The 18958-nt window shown below is 47.6% G+C and overlaps 1 protein-coding gene across 3 annotated transcripts in view; it reads left to right on the top strand.

The window, feature by feature from the left end:
- Mcad (Medium-chain acyl-CoA dehydrogenase) overlaps positions 1–18958 on the top strand; it is a 212806-nt gene that overhangs the window by 113773 nt on the left and 80075 nt on the right. For all 3 annotated transcript variants that reach the window (XM_065452831.2, XM_065452832.2, XM_065452830.2), the window contains one exon: positions 2435–2565. In XM_065452831.2, the coding sequence (XP_065308903.1) occupies positions 2435–2565 (131 nt within the window). The remainder of the gene's footprint in view (positions 1–2434; positions 2566–18958) is intronic.

The raw sequence follows: 18958 nt of genomic DNA, 5'->3' as shown, positions 1-18958 counted from the left end.
CGGTGATGCCGATCCGGAAAGACCTAGCCCAGCCTCGAAAAGGCGTCACCGTCATTACTTCTGCGTCGTGGGCTGCCACGAACAAGAAGGCCTGAATCCCAACATCAGATTCTACCGTTTTCCTTCAAGGCCTCGCGAAGTGGAGCGTCGGGCGCGCTGCATAGCTGCAGTTCGTTGCGCTGAGTAAACGAAACTTCGTGCCATGCTGACTGCTTCGCCTGTCTTGAAGCTTGCTTGATTATCTGTGTTTGAAATTTCGGTCTTTTGCACCTACAGTCCCGACAGCAGACCGACATAGCAGCAGGCATGGCTGGTAATTCACGATTCGAGACCCGGCCACAGCGACAATTAACAATTTGACCGATGCGAAGTGGTGAAGTGTGTGCAAATGAGCACAAATAGTCGGGCTCATTCGATGACAATTCACTACTACTCTACGAGCAGCACAGGTTAAGAGAGTTAAATGCGCTCATCCTTGATCTCAAGCCAGCACGTTGAGGCAGCGTAGCAAGGCAGTATTGATTGCAGCACATCGATGTTCGAGCGCTGTCATTAAAAGCTACATCAAGCGAGCGGCGCACGAGCTCGCGCTGCAGCGTGATTCGCACGTACATGCGAGCTCACGTGCATTGCATCAGTTTAGCGGCATGCAGTCAACAAAGATTGCAGGGGGCCCACCGGTTGGCGGCATGTCGAAAGTCCGCGGCCGTCGCGGCGCGTACGATCGTGCGCTCGAGCAGTGCGTACATCGCGGCGTGTACCGTCGTGTGCTTGAGCAGTTCCGTACACATGATGTCTGCTTATCGCTACTGTGGATTCATTTATAGCACGCATTTCCTCGCGTTTGCGCGCCTGACTCTAGCAGCTAGCGTGCAAACCTTACCTGTAGTTCCACTTCGTACGCGACTCGCTTCACTTGCGATTGACACCGTGCTAAAACTTCGCCGCCTAATTCTTGAACGGCGTACACGTATTCGGCACTGCATAATTTCTTGCCTTTACGCAGCGTGCCACCCCTGAAAAAAATCTTCGGTGCCCAATATATGCAGCAGGCCGTGCTACAACACTACCGAAAGTGTCGGGTCCATATTGTAAACGTGCTTTCCGAAGCAGACGACCGAGGTTGGTACGACCGAGGTTGGTACGACCGAGGTTGGTACGACCCATTTTAGGACAGAGGGCGCTTTTTAGCACCTTTCTCACAGTGCCCCCTGGGCAATGCAAGAGCTCCATGGTCGCGCGTTTCTCCTTCCGCTAGCCACCATACTCCCGCTTTCGCTCTGCTGTTGGCTCTGTCTTGGCTCTGTTCCTGGCCGCGCGTTTGCGTTTTGCACAGAAAAGCCGTAGCGCCGTCTGCGGACGCCGTTCTACTCACCGATGGTGCAACGTCACTATGAGACCATGATGTCAGTACTCCTCGATCGGAGGGCGGGCGATTTGAACAGCGCTAGAGGTACACGGATGCTTCAGAACGCCTTTTCTCTTAAAATAAGTGTCTCCTTGGCACGAAACAAGCGTTTCGAGGTTTCTGTGATGGTATTTCAACAGTCCACGTTGACCTAATAGTAACCTTTAGTGTCCCTTTAATGTCCTTTATTATTAGACATGTAGTCATAGCTATTTTATGCAAATTACTGCATTTTATGCCATGTAGTGCTGCTGGAACCTAATATTGATTCCTGTACTGAATGTCATTACCTATGAACGACATTCAGTTTTCCCATATGTCAGGAAACTGTGTATCCAAGAGTGGTGTCCATTGGAAGCAGCAATGAGGCTCAATGAGGACACGTGAGCTCGTGTCCAACAAATTGGATTTTACAAATATAAGGTGTGTAAACTTATATTTGTGAAATGTGAGCTTTAGCCACAGTCTACAACTTCTCAACTGGTCTGCATTGAATGCTCTCTACAGCTGTGTTCATGCCTTCAGTGAGCTGGCTTACCCACTCATGGGCGCACTGGCAAGAGTTTGCGAGAGTGCTGGTGAGGCAGTGCATGCTGGGTGGCTGCTGATGAGCACCCGTGGGTGTGAATGTGAGTGGGTGCAGCCCGAGTGCCATAGGTTGTGCACTTATGAATTGGACTCTAACCAGCTTGTGAATCTGTGTGAGTGAGTCCAATAGGTCCTGGGCATGAACACAAGTGAATCCAAATGAGAGTGAGCCCAGTAATGTTGTTAAGTTGCAGATTTGGGCTAAGTATGACAGCTTTGAGACGACCGACGTTTGTGCCAAAAGAGCATGCCATTGTCCTCTGCCAGTGCACTGTTCACGTGTCGTCCAGGTGAAAGATGAAAAAACATTCTCATTTTATGTTTGTTTCCATGAGATTACCAAGAAAATCTTACCCGTCCTCAATTACCAGACTTGATTTAGGCCACCATTGCTTTATTGTAGTAAAATGTGGGCTGAGTGGATGTGCTTGTTTCCAGGCATACTGCGTGACTGAGCCCAGTGCAGGTTCTGACGTGGCCAGCATTAAGACACGGGCTGAGAGAAAGGGTGACAAGTGGGTCATCAATGGGCAGAAGATGTGGATCACAAATGGGGGCGTTGCCAACTGGTAAGCGAGCTGTAATGCAGTGATTTGAGCTTGTTCGTATGACAGCGTGAGGTTTATAGTGCGTCAAAAGACAAGCACGAAAAGAAAACCTGACACACACAGGCGCTAACTTGCTGCAATCAGCAAGCAGCTCTAAAGGCATTTTAATTGTGATTACTTACACTCAAACCAAGAGAACAGGCTGGCTTCAGGAAGGGTATTCTACAATGGATCACATGCATCTCATCAATAAGGGGATTAAGAAATCTGCAGAGTACTACCAACCTCTCTATACGACTTTCATAGATTATGAAAGAGCACTTGAGTCAGTAGAGATACATTACATAATCAAGGAGTGCAATACACATATGCGAATATCTTGGCAAATATTATAAATCTATACTAAGACCACAGCTACCTTAATTCTCCACGAGAAAAGTGACAAAACACCTATCAAGAAAGGGTTCAGGCAATGAGACATGATCTCTCCAATGCTATTCACTGCATACTTAAAAGAAGTATTCAAGCTATTAGACTGGGAAGGCTTAGGAGTGACCATCAGCAGCAAATATCTCAACAACCACCAGTTTGCAGATTACATGGCCCTGTTCAGCAATGCTGGGGATGAATTGCAACAAATGATGGAGGACCTTAACCGAGAAAGTGTAAGGGTAGGGTGGAATATTAATATTCAGAAGACGAATGTAATGTTCAATAGCCTGGCAAGAGAAAGGGCATTCATGATTGGTCATCATCATCATCATGAGCCTGGTTACGCCCACTGCAAGGCAAAGGCCTCTCCCATACTTCTCCAACTACCCTGGTCATGTACTAATTGTGGCCATGTTGTCCCTGCAAACTTCTTAATCTCATCAGCCCACCTAACTTTCTGCCCCCCCCTGCTATGCTTCCCTTCCCTTGAAATCCAGTCCGTAACCCTTAATGACCATCGGTTATATTCCCTCTTCATTACATGTCCTGCCCATGCCCATTTCATTTTCTTGATTTCAACTAAGATGTCATTAACTCGCGTTTGTTCCCTCACCCAATTTGCTCTGTTCTTATCCCTTAACGTTACACCCATCATTCTTCTTTCCACAGCTCGTTGCGTCGTCCTCAGTTTAAGTAGAACCCTTTTCGTAAGCATCCAGGTTTTTGCCCCATAGGTGAGTACTGGTAAGACACAGCTGTTATACACTTTTCTCTTGAGGGATAATCGCAACCTGCTGTTCATGATCTGAGAACGCCTGCCAAACGCACCCCAGCCCATTCTTATTCTTCTGATTATTTCCGTCTCACGATCCGGATCTGCGGTCACTGCCTGTCCTAAGTAGATGTATTCCCTTGCCACTTCCAGTGCCTCGCTACCTATCGTAAACTGCTGTTCTCTTCCGAGACTATTAAAACATTAGTTTTCTGCAGATTAATTTTTAGACCCACCCTTCTGCTTTGCCTCTCCAGGTCAGTGAGCATGCATTGCAATTGGTCCCCTGAGTTACTAAGCAAGGCAATATCATTAGCGAATTGCAAGTTACTAAGGTATTCTCCATTAACTCTTATTCCCAATTCTTCCCAATCCAGGTCTCTGAATACCTCCTGTAAACACGCTGTGAATAGCATTGGAGAGATCGTATCTCCCTGCCTCACGCCTTTCTTTATTGGGATTTTGTTGCTTTCTTTATGGAGGACTACGGTGGCTGTGGAGCCGCTATAGATACCTTTCAGTATTTTTACATATGGCTCGTCTACACCCTGATTCCGCAATGGCTCCATGACTGCTGAGGTTTCGACTGAATCAAACGCTTTATCGTAATCAATGAAAGCTATTATAAGGGTTGGCTATATTCCGCATATTTCTCTATCACCTGACTGATAGTGTGAATATGGTCTATTGTTGAGTAGCCTTTACGGAACCCTGCCTGGTCCTTCGTTTGACAGAAGTCTAAGGTGTTCCTGATTCTATTTGCGATTACCTTGGTAAATACTTTGTAGGCAATGAACGGTAAGCTGATCGGTCTATAATTTTTCAAGTCTTTGGCGTCCCCTTTCTTATGGATTAGGAGTATGTTAGCGTTCTTCCAAGATTCCGGTACGCACGAAGTCATGAGGCATTGCGTATATAGGGTGGCCAGATATTCTAGCAGAATCTGCCCACCATCCTTCAACAAATCTGCTGTTACCTGATCCTCCCCTGCCTCCTTCCCCCTTTGCATAGCTCCCAAGCCTTTCTTTACTTCTTCCGTTGTTACTTGTGGGATTTCAAATTCCTCTAGGCTATTCTCTCTTCCGTTATCGTCGTGGGTGCCACTGGTACTGTATATCTCTATAGAACTCCTCAGCCACTTGAACTATCTCATCCATATTAGTAATGATATTGCCGGCTTTGCCTCATAACGCATACATCTTATTCCTGCCTATTCCTAGTTTCTTCTTCACTGCTTTTAGGCTTCCTTCGTTCCTGAGAGCATGTTCAATTCTATCCATATTATACTTCCTTATGTCAGCTGTCTTACCCTTGTTAACTTGGAAAATTCTGCCAGTTCTATTCTAGCTGTAGGGTTAGAGGCTTTCATACATTGGCGTTTCTTGATCAGATCTTTCGTCTCCTGCGATAGCTTACTGGTGTCCTGTCTAACGGAGTTACCACCAACTTCTCTCGCACACTCCTTAATGATGCCCATAAGATTGTCGTTCATTGCTTCAACACTAAGGTCCTCTTCCTGAGTTAAAGCCGAATATACCTGTTCTGTAGCTTGATCTGGAATTCCTCTATTTTCCCTCTTACTGCTAACTCATTGACCGGCTTCTTATGTCCCAGTTTCTTCCGTTCCTTCCTTAAGTCTAGGCTAATTCGAGTTCTTACCATCCTACGGTCACTGCAGTGCACTTTGCCGAGCACGTGCACATCTTGTATGATGCCAGGGTTAGCGCAGAGTATAAAGTCTATTTCATTTCTGGTCTCGCCATTCGGGCTCCTCCACCTCCACTTTTGGCTATCCCGCTTGCGGAAGAAGATATTCATTATCCGCATATTATTCTGTTCTGCAAACTCTACTAATAACTCTCCTCTGCTATTCCTAGAGCCTATTCCATATTCCTCCACTGACTTGTCTCCAGCGTGCTTCTTACCTACCCTGGCATTGAAGTCGCCCATCAGTATAGTGTATTTTGTTTTGACTTTAAACATTGCCGATTCCACATCTTCATAGAAGCTTTCGACTTCCTGGTCATCATGACTGGATGTGGGGGCGTAGACCTGTACGACCTTCAATTTGTACCTCTTATTAAGTTTCATAACAAGACTTGCCACCCTCTTGTTAATGCTATAGAATTTCTGTATGTTGCCAGCTATATCCTTATTAATCAGGAATCCGACTCCTAGTTCTCGTCTCTTCGCTAAGCCTCGGTAGCACAGGACGTGCCCGCTTTTTAGCACTGTATATGCTTCTTTTGTCTTCCTAACTTCACTTAGCCCTATTATATCCCATTTGCTGCCCTCTAATTCCTCCAATAGCACTGCTCGACTCGCCTCACTAGATAACGTTCTAGCATTAAACGTTGCCAGGTTCAGATTCCAGTGGTAGCCTGTTCGGACCCTGGTATTCTTATCACCCTCTTCTGCGTCACAGGTCTGACCGCCGCCGTGGTCAGTTGCTTCGCAGCCGCTGGGGACTGAGGGCTGGAGTTTGATTGTTGTATTCATATAGGAGGTTGTGGCCAAGTACTGCACTAGGGTGGCCAATCCTGCTCTTGTGAGGGAGTGCGTTACCGGTTCTGGTCACCAGGATCAGGCCACACTCCAGGCCCGTTTATGCAATTTCATCAACACGCATATTTTTTTCTTTTTTTCAATCTGGCGGAAAATTGCATGGCACTGGGATTCGAACCACGGTCCTCCTGCACGCGAGGTGGATGCTCTACCTCTACGCCACCGCTGCACCTTCATTTTATGATTGGTAGTCAGCCTCTAGAATCGATGCAAGTTTATGTTTACCTAAGGCAATTAGTCACAGGGTACCCTGATCATGAGAAGGAAACTTGCCGAACAATAAAAATGGGTTGCAGTGCACACACCAGGCATTAGCCAACATGAGTGCAAGCTTACCACTGTCGTCGAAAAGAAAAGTGTGCAATCAGTGCATTCTACCTGTGCTAACATATGGGACAGGAGCTTGGAGGTTAACAAAGAAGCTTGAGAACAAGCTAAGGACCGTCAAAGGAGTGATGGAACGAAAAATGTTAGGCGTAATGTTCAGAGACAGGAAGAGAGTGGTGCGTATCAGAAAACAAGCAGGGATAGCCACTATCCTAGTTGACATTAACAGAAAAAAAAAAAAAAATGGAGCTGGACAGGCCATGTGATGTACGGGGGCAGGTAACCGGTGGACCATTAGAGCTACAGAATGGATGCGAAGGGAAGGGAAGTGCAGTTGAGGACGACAGAAAATTAAATGAGGTTGTGAAATTTGAAAAATTTCAGACGCAACTTCGAATTGGCTAGTGCAAGACCGGGATAATTGGAGATCGCTGTGAGAGGCCTTCGTCTTGCAGTGTGCGTGAAAATGGGCTGATGATGATGATGATGACACTTTAACCTGACTACATATAACAAAGGTTAACAGGGAGCCGAACTTACTTCATTGTATCTATTATTGCCCTCTACTGCAATACATGCCCAATAGGGTGCACAACTTTAAACATGCTAAGAATGTGCAGTGTTGTGGCTCTTGGTAATGCTACGCAGCTACGTATGCAGTGAAATTTTAACAGAAATGTTGAGTGTGTGTAACATGCAACTTCTTAGCACCCGGCCCACGAGCCTTTACTATATTTGCCTTGTGTTCTAATTTTTTTGCTTCCGTTTTCCATTTGACTCGTCCATATTGTTGTGAAACAGGCGAAATGGCCACACGGTCGAAGAGAATAGCTTGCAGTCTGCAATGCTAACGAAGTTTGTGATGGTCTGAGCAGCATGTGCCGCACTGATTGCACAGCTGATCCAGGTTGATCGGTTGTTCTCGCATGGTTCCTGTTGTGCAAACAAGGAGACCAGCGAACCTCACCGTGGTTTGGCTGGCTTGTGGCCTCCAGGATCCCACCAGCACTGATGTGGTTTCAGAGGCCGCACCTAGGTGCACCAGCCTTCACGGCATGCCTCAGTGAGAGAGAGAAGTGTATGCACCAGTCTTTGACACTGCCGCATGGAGCAGTGCTAGTCGTGGGCAAACAGTTGCTAACCGTTACACTTATCTTTTTACTGCAGCAGCATGTCGTGCAGATCGGACATAGCTAGGCGTACGAGATGGTGCAGTCTTGGAGGTTGTGCCTCTGAACATGTGCTCTCTAATTGTTGTGGGAAAATGTCTGAAGTAAGTGTCCTCCATGCCTGAAAAGTCTGTCAGCTTGACTTGGTTGGACCGCAGTTGGCAAGCCAATGTGCCGATCCTGTGTGATGGCCCAGTTCTGTATTTGCGGTGCTGCAGAGCATGTGTATGTAATTTAATATTGTTCTCGCGCATGAGCACAGCATGATGTTGAGGCCTTATCAAAATTCACACAAGATCTTTTTCTGGCCTGTCCAAGGCACTCTGCTTGCATTTCTTTTGCCTAGACCTGATTGCGTTTTATTCCCCCGCTGATATTGGTTTGTATGGTTATAACGAGTATAAGATATAACGAAGGTAGTTTTTGTGTCCAATGCAGCTTCATTATATCGAGGCCCGACTATATTTATGTATTTATTTATTTATCCATTTATTTATTTATATACATACTGCAGGACCAATAAGGGCCCAGGCAGGACAAGTTGCATACAAAAACAAAAAGCAAAGACTCATAAATGTAACACCTATGGGTTGATAGGCTTGAACTATGAAACAAGAAGTAATAAGACAAAGGCCAGAAGCATAAAAATTCACATCAAGAAACAATTCACAAATGTGCAACAATTCTTAATGAGTAAATACAAGGTGCATATTAGAAACCCAAAACAAATTGAGCCATATGTTTGGTCAATATTATTAGCGCTACATAGATGTCTTGTAGGTAAGTTGTACCACTCTGTTGCTGTAGGCGGAAAAAAAGAGTAGGTTAGTTGTGGTGAGATAAGGTGTTTGAGATTCAGCATGTCGATGCCTTGTTCAGCGGGCTACATGTGGTTTTAGATAACGGTGTGGTCTAAGAGAAAAACAATTGAGCAAGAAAACAAATTTCACTTCGTGAATTTTCCTTCGTAGCTGCAGTATTGGAATGTTGTGTGTCTGCCTTAAGCTGCTTGGAAAGTTGGTTGAGTGGTATTCAAGAAAAAAAAAAATCTTATCACTTTGCGCTGCATGATATTGTTACGTAGGAAGACGCAGACGAGAAGCTATGTACAAGTATATTTACAAGAAAATACGCTGCGCTTGGCCAAGAGGCAACAGCCCGCGCTAGCTTCCAATCGTCGTCGTCGTCGTCTTCACACTGCTCGCCTTTTCGTGATCGCACATATTGTTCCGTAGCACTACCCCCGGCTGCAAAAGCGCCGTCCCGGAGCGACTAAAGATCGGACTCGGAAGCAGTGTAGTAGGCCTTGAGCCTACTGACATGCACGACATCACTTGATGCCAGAAGAGAGGACGAGGTTGAACCCACAGGAGCAATTTCGTAAGTCACCGGCGTCACCTGGCGCAGCACGCGGTAGGGCCCTGTGTATCGCGACAGGAGCTTCTCTGAAAGTCCGACGTGATGAGAGGGCGACCACAGGAGCACGAGCGCACCAGGTGAAAACTGTACGTCACGATGGCGGGCGTTGTAATGACACTGCTGAGTGGCTTGTGAGGTCGTCAGTCGAGCACGGGCAAGCTGGCGTGCATGGTCGGCGAGGGCGATGCGTCGCGCGCATACTCGCTTGTTGAGATCGCAGCAGGAGAAAGTGCCGTGTCTAAGGGCAAGGTAGGTTCGCAACCGTACAGTAGATAAAATGGAGAAAATCCGCAGTGTCGTGCCGGGAAGAATTGTATGCGAATGTTACGTAAGGAAGGGCAATGTCCCAGTCGTGGTAGTCTTTGGAAACGTACTTGGACAGCATATCGGTAAGAGTACGGTTTAACCGCTCTGTCAGGCCATTGGTTTGAGGATGGTATGAGGTAGTCAGTTTGTGTTGAATGGAGCAAGAACGCACAATGTCAGCGATAACTATCGAGAGGAAGTTTCGACCACGGTCAGTAAGCAGCTGTCGCGGGGCGCCATGAAGCAAGATAATGTCACGCAAGAGAAAGTCCGCGATGTCAGTGGCGCAACTGGTAGGGAGAGCCCGAGTGATAGCGTATCGGGTGGTGTAATCAGTTGCGACGGCTACCCATTTGTTCCCAGAGGATGACGTGGGAAAGGGACCGAGCAGGTCTAATCCAACACGAAAGAACGGTTCTACAGGGACGGTGATCGGCTGGAGATGACCGGCAGGTAGCACCTGAGGTGTTTTCCGACGCTGGCAGGGATCACAGGCAGCAACATAGTGTCGAACGGAGTGAGTGAGACCAGGCCAATAGAAGCGGCGGCGGACGCGGTCGTACGTGCGGGTTACCCCAAGATGTCCTGCTGTGGTTGCGTCATGCATCTCAAAGAGCACAGTCTGTCGTAGCTGTTTTGGCACGACAAAAAGAAGATCAGAGCCGTCAGGGAGGAAGTTCCTTCGATACAGAATGCCGCCCTGGATGACATATTGACGAACGGATGCGTCGGTAAGTGTTGAGCGCAGACGCTCGATAAGTGCTCGCAGCGATAGGTCTCGGTACTGTTCATCGGCGATGTTAGCGAAGGCAGACACAGAGAAAATGCCGTTGGCGCTACTGCTGTCGGCGACGTCAGGCTCGTTGACCGGGTAGCGAGACAGGCAGTCAGCGTCCTTGTGTAGTCGGCCAGATTTATAGGTGACAGTTGTGGGGATGCGCGACCCTTGCGCCTCCCCTGATGTTTTTCCCGCATAGCGCGTCTCCTGTAGTGCGGCTTCGCCGTGCACGCGGCGTTGGAGTGGTACAAGCGTGGTGCGAGAGATGGCGCGAGCGTCGCGCCGCTGCGCGGTTACTTGGGTTCGGGAAAGACAAGGCGCTCTCTCTTGGGTTCCAGACAGGAAGCGGGACGGACATGCCGCACGTGCAGCAACGCTCTTCCCCGGCGGGTCGCCGAACAGCGCGGACGTTCTGCATGCGCGGCGACCGATGCATCTGCGAGACTGCCTCGCGTGGCCGCCTTCGAACGCGCCACGATTCGCGTGACCATACACGCGAACGACCAGGCGTTGGGATCCAGCATGGGGCGAACATATTCACTCGCGAGGACGTGGTGAGTCGGACTTCTAGATTTGTCGCGCGCCCATCGGCATGTTTTGTGGATAGCAACTCGGCTAAGCAGGCATTGATGTATGAAAGGTGCAATAAATGCCCTTGTGATTGTTTGCACTACTGTGTTGTCGTTCCTTTGTCCCAAGAGTATGGTGTGAGAATCCCACATCAGACCCCACACAGTATACGAATATTCTTGGAGGCGTAAGGCCCAGCGACCAAGTCTTCCTGTAGGATCTTTGAGTGAGCATAACCAGCAAAGCGCGTGATGGTCTGTGACAACGGAAAAGGGTCGGCCATATAAGTATGGGCGGAATTTCGCAGCCGCCCAAACTAGGGCCAGACACTCACGCTCAGTGATGGAATAGTTGCGCTCTGCGAGTGAGAAGAACCTGCTGGGGGAAGCGATAACACGTTCGTGGCCACACTGGCGTTGTGCCAGTACTGCGCCGATTCCGTGACCGCTGGCATCATTACGGACTTTGTTAGGCGCAGAAGGATCGAAATGGGCCAGAACGGGAGGCGTTGTGAGAATGTCGATTAGATGTGAGAATGCAGAGGCCTCGTTATCGCCCCACTGGAAAGGAGTGTCTTTTTTCAAAAACTCGGTTAATGGTCATGCTATGGCATCGAAATTTCTCACGAAACGGCGGAAGTACGAACAATGGCCGATGAAGCTGCGCACATCCTTGACACACTTGGGAACAGGGAAGTGCGCAACAGCATGGATCTTGCCTGGGTCCGGTTGCACTCCGTTCGCGTCAACGAGATGTCCAAGGACGGTAATCTGGCGACGGCCGAATTGACACTTCGATGCATTGACTTGCAGACCGGCTCGACGAAAAACGTCCAGGACTGCTGAGAGGTGCTCGAGGTGCGTAACGAAAGTTGGGGAGAATATGATAACGTCATCCAAGTAGCACAGGCACATGGACCATTTGAAACCGTGAAGAAGGGAGTCCATCATGCGTTCAAAAGTGGCAGGGGCGTTACATAGCGCGAACGGCATCACTTTGAAATGATAAAGACCGTCGGGTGTTACAAAAGCAGTCTTCTCGCGGTCGAGATCATCCACGGCAATCTGCCAGTAGCCGGAGCGAAGGTCTATAGAGGAGAAATAGCGAGCACCGTGGAGGCAGCCAAGGGCGTCATCAATCCGAGGTAGGGGATACACGTCCTTTTTGGTAACCCTGTTAAGGTGCCGATAGTCTACGCAAAAGCGCCATGAGCCATCCTTCTTTTTGACCAGTACAACAGGTGACGCCCATGGACTATATGATGGTTCAATAATGTTCTTGGCAAGCATTTTGCGAACTTTTGCGTGAATAACTTGACGCTCAGCTGGTGACACTCGATACGGGCGGCGATGAATAGGAGGGGCATCGCCCGTATTAATGCGATGTTTGACAGCTGTAGTTTGGGCCAAAGGACGATCGTTAAAGTAAAAAATATCGTGGTAGGAAAACAGAACACGGTAGAGTTCACGAGCGTGCTCGGACGGCAAGTCGGGCGCAATCATTTTCTGTAAGTCAGCGATGGTACAATTTGCCAACTGCGATGGTAGAGGAGTATCAGATGAAGTGTCGTCTACTGCAATGGATGCTACTTAGTGATCCTCGAATGAGCAAAGCTGGGCCAGAGACATCCCGCGTGGCAGCACTTGTGTCGTCAAGCCAAAGTTGACCACTGGCAGGCAGACGCAATTCGCCATAATAGATAAAACTGTATGAGGTACTGTGATCCAGTGTGCAAGGAGGACGTCTTGCATAGGAGCCGCGATGTAGTGACCGTCGGGGACTGGTGGGGAAGACACTAGGTCAACGTAGGTCAGTGCCGAAGGTGGTAAGCGAACGAAGTCGACGGAACTGAGGCGACTGAGGTGTGGTTCAGCAGGATCCAGAACAGGCAGGTCAAGGTGGAGAGTACTGGCGGAACAATCGATGAGAGCAGAATGTGCGGAGAGGAAGTCTAAGCCGAGGATGATGTCGTGGGGACAGTAGGCGATGACTGTGAATAGCACAATTGTGGAGCGATCGGCGAAGGAGACGCGGGCGGTACACATACCAATGTGCCCGATTCGATGGCAGTGGAAACAAATGGGCTTGTCGTCAGCAGTGCGCCATTCAGATGGGTTGCGGAAACATGGTGGGTAAGAAGATCCGGGACGGGGCGGAATCGAAGAAGACGGGCGGGTATCAGGACGATGGGCCGAGCAGATGGTGTGAAGACCCATGTTTTCGAACTCTTGGCGGACAACTGCCTGGATCAGTGAGACCGTGACTGCAGATGTGTTGGTGGGACTGGAGTCGAAGGCAGCCGGATAGGCGGCCTCGATCTCACACCGGACGATCCTGGTAACATCGGCAGTGTTGTTGGGACGAGGAGTGTCGGCACAGAAAGATGTCACTGGGGTGTTGGGCAGATGGGCAAACTGCTGGTCAATACGTCGGCTTTTAGCGAGTTCCAGGCGGCGGCACTCTTTTATAACAGCATCGACCGTCGCTACGTTGTTGCAAATGAGCAAGTTGAAGGAGTCATCGGCAGTGCCTTTGAGGATGTGGGCAACCTTGTCCGACTCAGTCATGTGCGTGTCAACTTTGCGGCACAGAGCCAGGACGTCCTGAATGTACGTGACATAGGGCGCTGTTGACGTCTGCACACGGCCGGAAAGCGCCTTCTGCGCGGCAAGTTGGTGACCGTAGGGGTTGCCGAACAAGTCCCGAAGCTTTGTCTTAAGTGAATCCCAACTGGTGAGCTCATCTTCGTGTGTGTGATACCAAACTCTAGGTGTGCCACCGAAGTAAAAGACTACGTTGGCGAGCATAATAGTAGGGTCCCACCGGTTATTGCGGCTGACGTGTTCATACAGGCTGATCCAGTCATTGACGTCTTCCCCATCTTTGCCCGAGAATACGCCAGGATCACGGGGAGCGGGGAGAGTGATGTAGGTCGTCGAAGTGGCAGCAGGTGTTGGAGCCGGGGGAGTCCGGTTGTCGTCGCCAGGAGCCATGAAGGAAGGCTCGACGTACCGTCCACTGCGAAGCTCCGTGACGAGGTACAGGGAACGTCCACCTCCACCAGATATGTAACGTAGGAAGACGCAGACGAAAAGCTATGTACAAGTATATTTACAAGAAAATATGCTGCGCTTGGCCAAGAGGCAACAGCCCGCGCTAGCTTCCAATTGTCGTCGTCGTCTTCACACTGCTCGCCTTTTCGTGATCGCACATATTGTTCCGTAGCAATATCTTATCCGCCGGTGTTAGTTCTTGTGTAAGGATCCCGTATTATACAATACATATTCCAGTGTCGGTTGGATGAGTGAGTAATAAGCTGTTAATTGAGTGTGAGCTGGAGCCTTTGTTTTGTCTCTGCACCTCTTTTCATTTTTTGCATGCTCTGGAATAGGTCTAAATTCGAACTAGCCCAGCTCTCTGCCTTAAATGCCTTATATTGAACTTCCGTTAGAGACTCGGAAGTACTGCTGTAAGTGGAGGATAGTTTGTTCATTTTCTGAGTAATGTTCGTTGAAAGCGTTTTATTAGCATTTAGTTCCATGTTCCACTCACTACACCAGGATACAATGTTTAGAGGTTAGAATTAATTGTTATTTGGTCTTCACGGTGAGGTATTTGATTAAGCAGTGCACAGTCATCTGCAAACAATCTAATTTGTGTGAGCAGATTAATGACATTAACAATGTCATTAATATAAATTAGAAATATTAAAGGTCCTATAACACTGCCCTGTGGGATGCCTGAAGTCAGAGGTAGCGTGTCAGAAACATTATTGATTTCAACAAACTGCCTGCGGTTAGTCGGGAACGTAGCAGTCTAGTTAATTATCTACATCTGCAGGTTAATCACTTCAAGTTTATTAATAGGTAAGTTGAGAATATGAAACAAGGTCAAATGCTTTGCTAAAGTCCAAAATTATGGCATCGATTTGCCCCAACCAATCAAGAACCATTGCAAAGCTGTGAACGACAGTAGTTAATTAGGTCACAGTAGAAGAGCCTTTTCGAAAGCCATGCTCATAGTGAGAAAGAAGTAAGGAAGTTGTTATTCTCTTTGGCTATAGTAACATGTTCTAGTAGCTTGCAGCACGATGACGTTGGAGATATTGAATGTCAATGTGTTTAACCCTTTGAGGGTCGAATTATTTTGAAAAAAACTTTCCCGGGTGGTCAAATTATTTTATTGCGGATAGTGAATGTACAAGATGTATAAAGTTGGGAATAAATAGTAAAAAAAATTAGGAACAGTATTTTGGTGTCGGCATCACGCAGAACTGCAATATGTTCAATAGTATTTTAGAGTGTGGTATTCCTTGAAATACGAGTCTCCGCGCAGCCGCAGAGAGCGAGAATACCTCATGAGCGGCGGTGATAAACGAGCTAAGAGCCGTGCCAATCAAGATAGAAATCAACTTCCGCCGCCCCTGCGATAGCGTGCCGACAAAGATAAAAATCACGTTTCGCGCGCCCCCATTGTGGCGGAACCAAAACCGCGATAGCGCGTTGCCGCTGAGAGCGAGAATACCTCGCGAGCGGCGGTTATAAACAAGCTAAGAGCAGCGCCAATCAAGATAGAAATCAACTTCCACAGCATATGCAAGAGAGTGCCGACAAAGAGAAAAATGACGTTTCGCGCGCCTCCGTTGCGATCACGCGGCGAAACCGAAGCCGCAAAAGGGGTGTGGCCGCAGTCTGCGCGACGCGGTGAAGCTTGAAGTCAGTTCTGTTTATCTCCCCAAGAAGGTAGCACAAATTTCAAACGCTTCTTATAAGTCCTAAGAGGTGGCAGTACCTCCCAGTAAGCGTGCGTCGTGATTATGGCGCGAAATTTCAAACGGAGGGTCGAAACCGTACCCGTATGGCGAAGTCCTTGCGGGACAGAAAACCGCCGCCGTACATGTACGGCGAAAACCGTCAAAGGGTTAAAGTGTAGTGTCACCCTTCTTTGGTACAGGTATGACACATGCCTTTAACCAGTCGCTAGGAACTGTATCAGAGGATAATGATGCATGAAAGACAATGACTGGCAAGATCATTTTTATGCGTCCCTTCACAGAGAAGCATTTAGTATGCTGTCCAGTCCAGGTGTGCATTTATTATCTAGATTAACAAGCATAGAAACTACACCTGGTTGTGAAAGAATATTGGGTAGCATTGCATTATAAGACAAAGGAAAGTGCTGCTTGTCCAGTTCTATTTCATTTTTTAGAAAAAATATCCCATTGACACGGGTGGTAGAAAGGTTTAATTTTCTCCACCATGCGCCATCCGCGCTGTTGCGTTTCAGTAGTTTGGTTATTGCATAGTGCTTTGCTGGTTTTTCTGGCTCTTGGAACTCACACAAACTGCATGTAGCAGAAAATGCCATGTTCATGTGATGTCACGGGATTCCGAATAGTCCATGCCACTTGTCCAAGAGCAGTTGCAGTGGTGAATCCATTGCTCCGTCTTGGCTTGGTTGCTCCATGGCCGCGTGCACACGTTTTGCGCAGAAAACTAGCGCCGTCTGTCAGGCGCCATATTACTAACCAACAGAAGTAAAAGGCAGTGATGGCGTATGCCAGGGCACCACTCCCCACTTGGGAGCGGGTGATTTGAGTTGCGCTAGAGGTACATGGACCCTTCAGATGCAAGCTTCTCGTATACTGTCCTTTCTTGTCACGAAACAAGCACTGTGAAATTTGTGGAATGCTATTTTAACAGTCCACGTTGACTTAGTATTTATTTGCCTTTATTGTCCCTTTGAAGAGGGCATCCTACTGGTCCTGCCATCCACAAATCGTCTACTTGTCGATATTGAGCTGCCGAGCCATGGTGGAGTTTCCCAGCTCCTTGGCCATCAGAATTGCTCGTCTCTCAAAGCAAGTGACCTACCGAATGCGTTGCTTTGCTATAACGTTGCAAATGAACAGAGACAAAACGTGAAAGGCCACAGCGCTTTTCAGCATCCTAGCCGTAACATGAGCCACAAGCACAGTGAAAATGGCGTTGGTCCCACACACACACACACGCACACGCACGCACGCACACACACACACACACACACAGTACTGACTTTGGTCAACTTCTCTATCTGTTGGACCAAGACATAAAAGTATAGCTTGCCAACGTAACACTAAAAACCGTGGGATTTAGAAAATTTGTTTTAAAATGATCAATTTTTCCCATTAATCTAATGCGACATGAGGGTCAATTTTAAGCAACAAAAATAAGAAAAAAAACATTTGCATTACAATAGAATAAATACAGTAATGATTGATCACAGTATGAGAATTCTCTAATAAGTACATGTTAATATCACCTACAATTAAAACATTTTTATTGTCGCTAGCAAAGTGGTGCATTATGGTTGAAAGCATTGTGAGAAAGCTGGAAGAATCAGGTAAAGGGGAGCAATAGGTGGAACAACAAATTACTTTGCGATGGTAATCACTAATCCAGAATGACTGTCGCTGCTTGCAAGCAAAAGGTCTGGCAAGACGACTTGGAGGTATGTGCATCTGACGAGCTAGTGATTCACCAAGGTTGTGCGATCACCAAACTGCGGTGCAGGTCATCTAGTGCAACAGTTCAAGTGATGCCTGGAAGATATTGTGGGGAAGCGAATCAGACCATGGAGGCAAGGGTGGGCTCTACTAGTCATCAAATATGTGGCTTCGCGGCTGTGCGAGACTCAATGGTAAACTGAGGAATTAACACTTGAGTCAGCCAGTCACTGTCAGCCCAAGTTCACGACTGAAAAGTCAGTGAGAATCAAGGAAGGCATGCCCCCCATTGCAGACAAGTGGATGTGGTGGTGTCGGTGGGCTCTGCCCGAGGTTGGTGGCGGGTAAAAGCCATTTCGGAATAGCTGTCGCCCCATGAAGTTTGCGAAATATGGTCGAAGTGCAGGCCATTGTAGCGAGGTTGATGGACGGTGCTGGGGCATGTCGATGTGGACAAATATGTGTTGAGACGTTTGTTGGGTGACAGGCAGAAAGATGTTTACCCGGCTGATGTTTGAGAAAATCACAGCACAAGCATTGAATTTAGAATGTGCTGGACAAAAAAAAAAAAAAAAGCAATGTGTATTAACATTTCCTTGTCTGCTTTATGTGTTCTTCATAGGCATGTAGATCACATTTGTATAAAAATTTTGTGGGGCACTCGCTTGTCTTGTTTGCCATTAGTGAAAGGGAAAATTTGTCATCCACACGACAGCAGCCAGAACTGCAAAGGAAACCCACTCAGTGGAAGCTTGTTAATTGAGATCTCAAGGGACTGCAAAAAATGTCAGAATTATCTGAATGCCAAATCAACGAATGAACAACAAAAAGAGCATTAAAATCAAGCTGGTTTAGCATACCCCTATTTGCTGAAGTACAGCATTATGGACTTCTGCCTTTTTTGTGCAAATCCCGGCTGTCGACAATTTTTCCAAGTCCTTCCAAGTGGTCAGCAAGCTGTCGGTAGTGCTGAGACAAACATTTTAAAGAGTGCCTCCGCTCTTGAGGTGCGACGAGGTCGCGGCTGCTCCTCCTCGCATGGTCTTTTCTCATCGTGGTCATCCTGGGAGCACGTAACTTCATTTATGATTTCTTCGTTGATTAGCCGACCAGCTGTAGTGACACCATAGTCAATTCCAATGTGATCGGCAAATGTCACATCGATTGGCAAAACGTTGTTAAAGCTTAAGCAGTCATTGTTGCTTGACACGTCTTCAGCTACTGCTGCATCCTCTGGCTCGGGGCTAACTTAACTGCTGTGCCGAAAACAGTTGGCGATAGTATGTGGAGATGTGTTCTTCCACACATGAGCGATGATGTGCACCGTGCTGAGAAGGTCCACTTCGTATTGCTCCCCAACTTTCAAGCACAAAAGCATCTGCTCTAGCAGTTCTCTTCGGTATTTAGATTTCACATACTGAATGATATGCTGCTCCATTGGTTGAAGTGCAGAAGTAATATTGTGTGGCAAAAAACAACAACAACAAAAAAACTATTTTGGTGCTTTTTTCAGTTCGATCATGCTGTTATGTGCACTGCAGTTGTCCATGACCATTATTATTTTGCACCCCTGGGAAGAGAACTGTTGGTCC

This window comes from Dermacentor albipictus, chromosome 1 (assembly GCF_038994185.2).
Source record: "Dermacentor albipictus isolate Rhodes 1998 colony chromosome 1, USDA_Dalb.pri_finalv2, whole genome shotgun sequence".
NCBI classification, from domain to species: domain Eukaryota; kingdom Metazoa; phylum Arthropoda; class Arachnida; order Ixodida; family Ixodidae; genus Dermacentor; species Dermacentor albipictus.
This window is presented reverse-complemented; position numbering and strand designations above follow the sequence as displayed.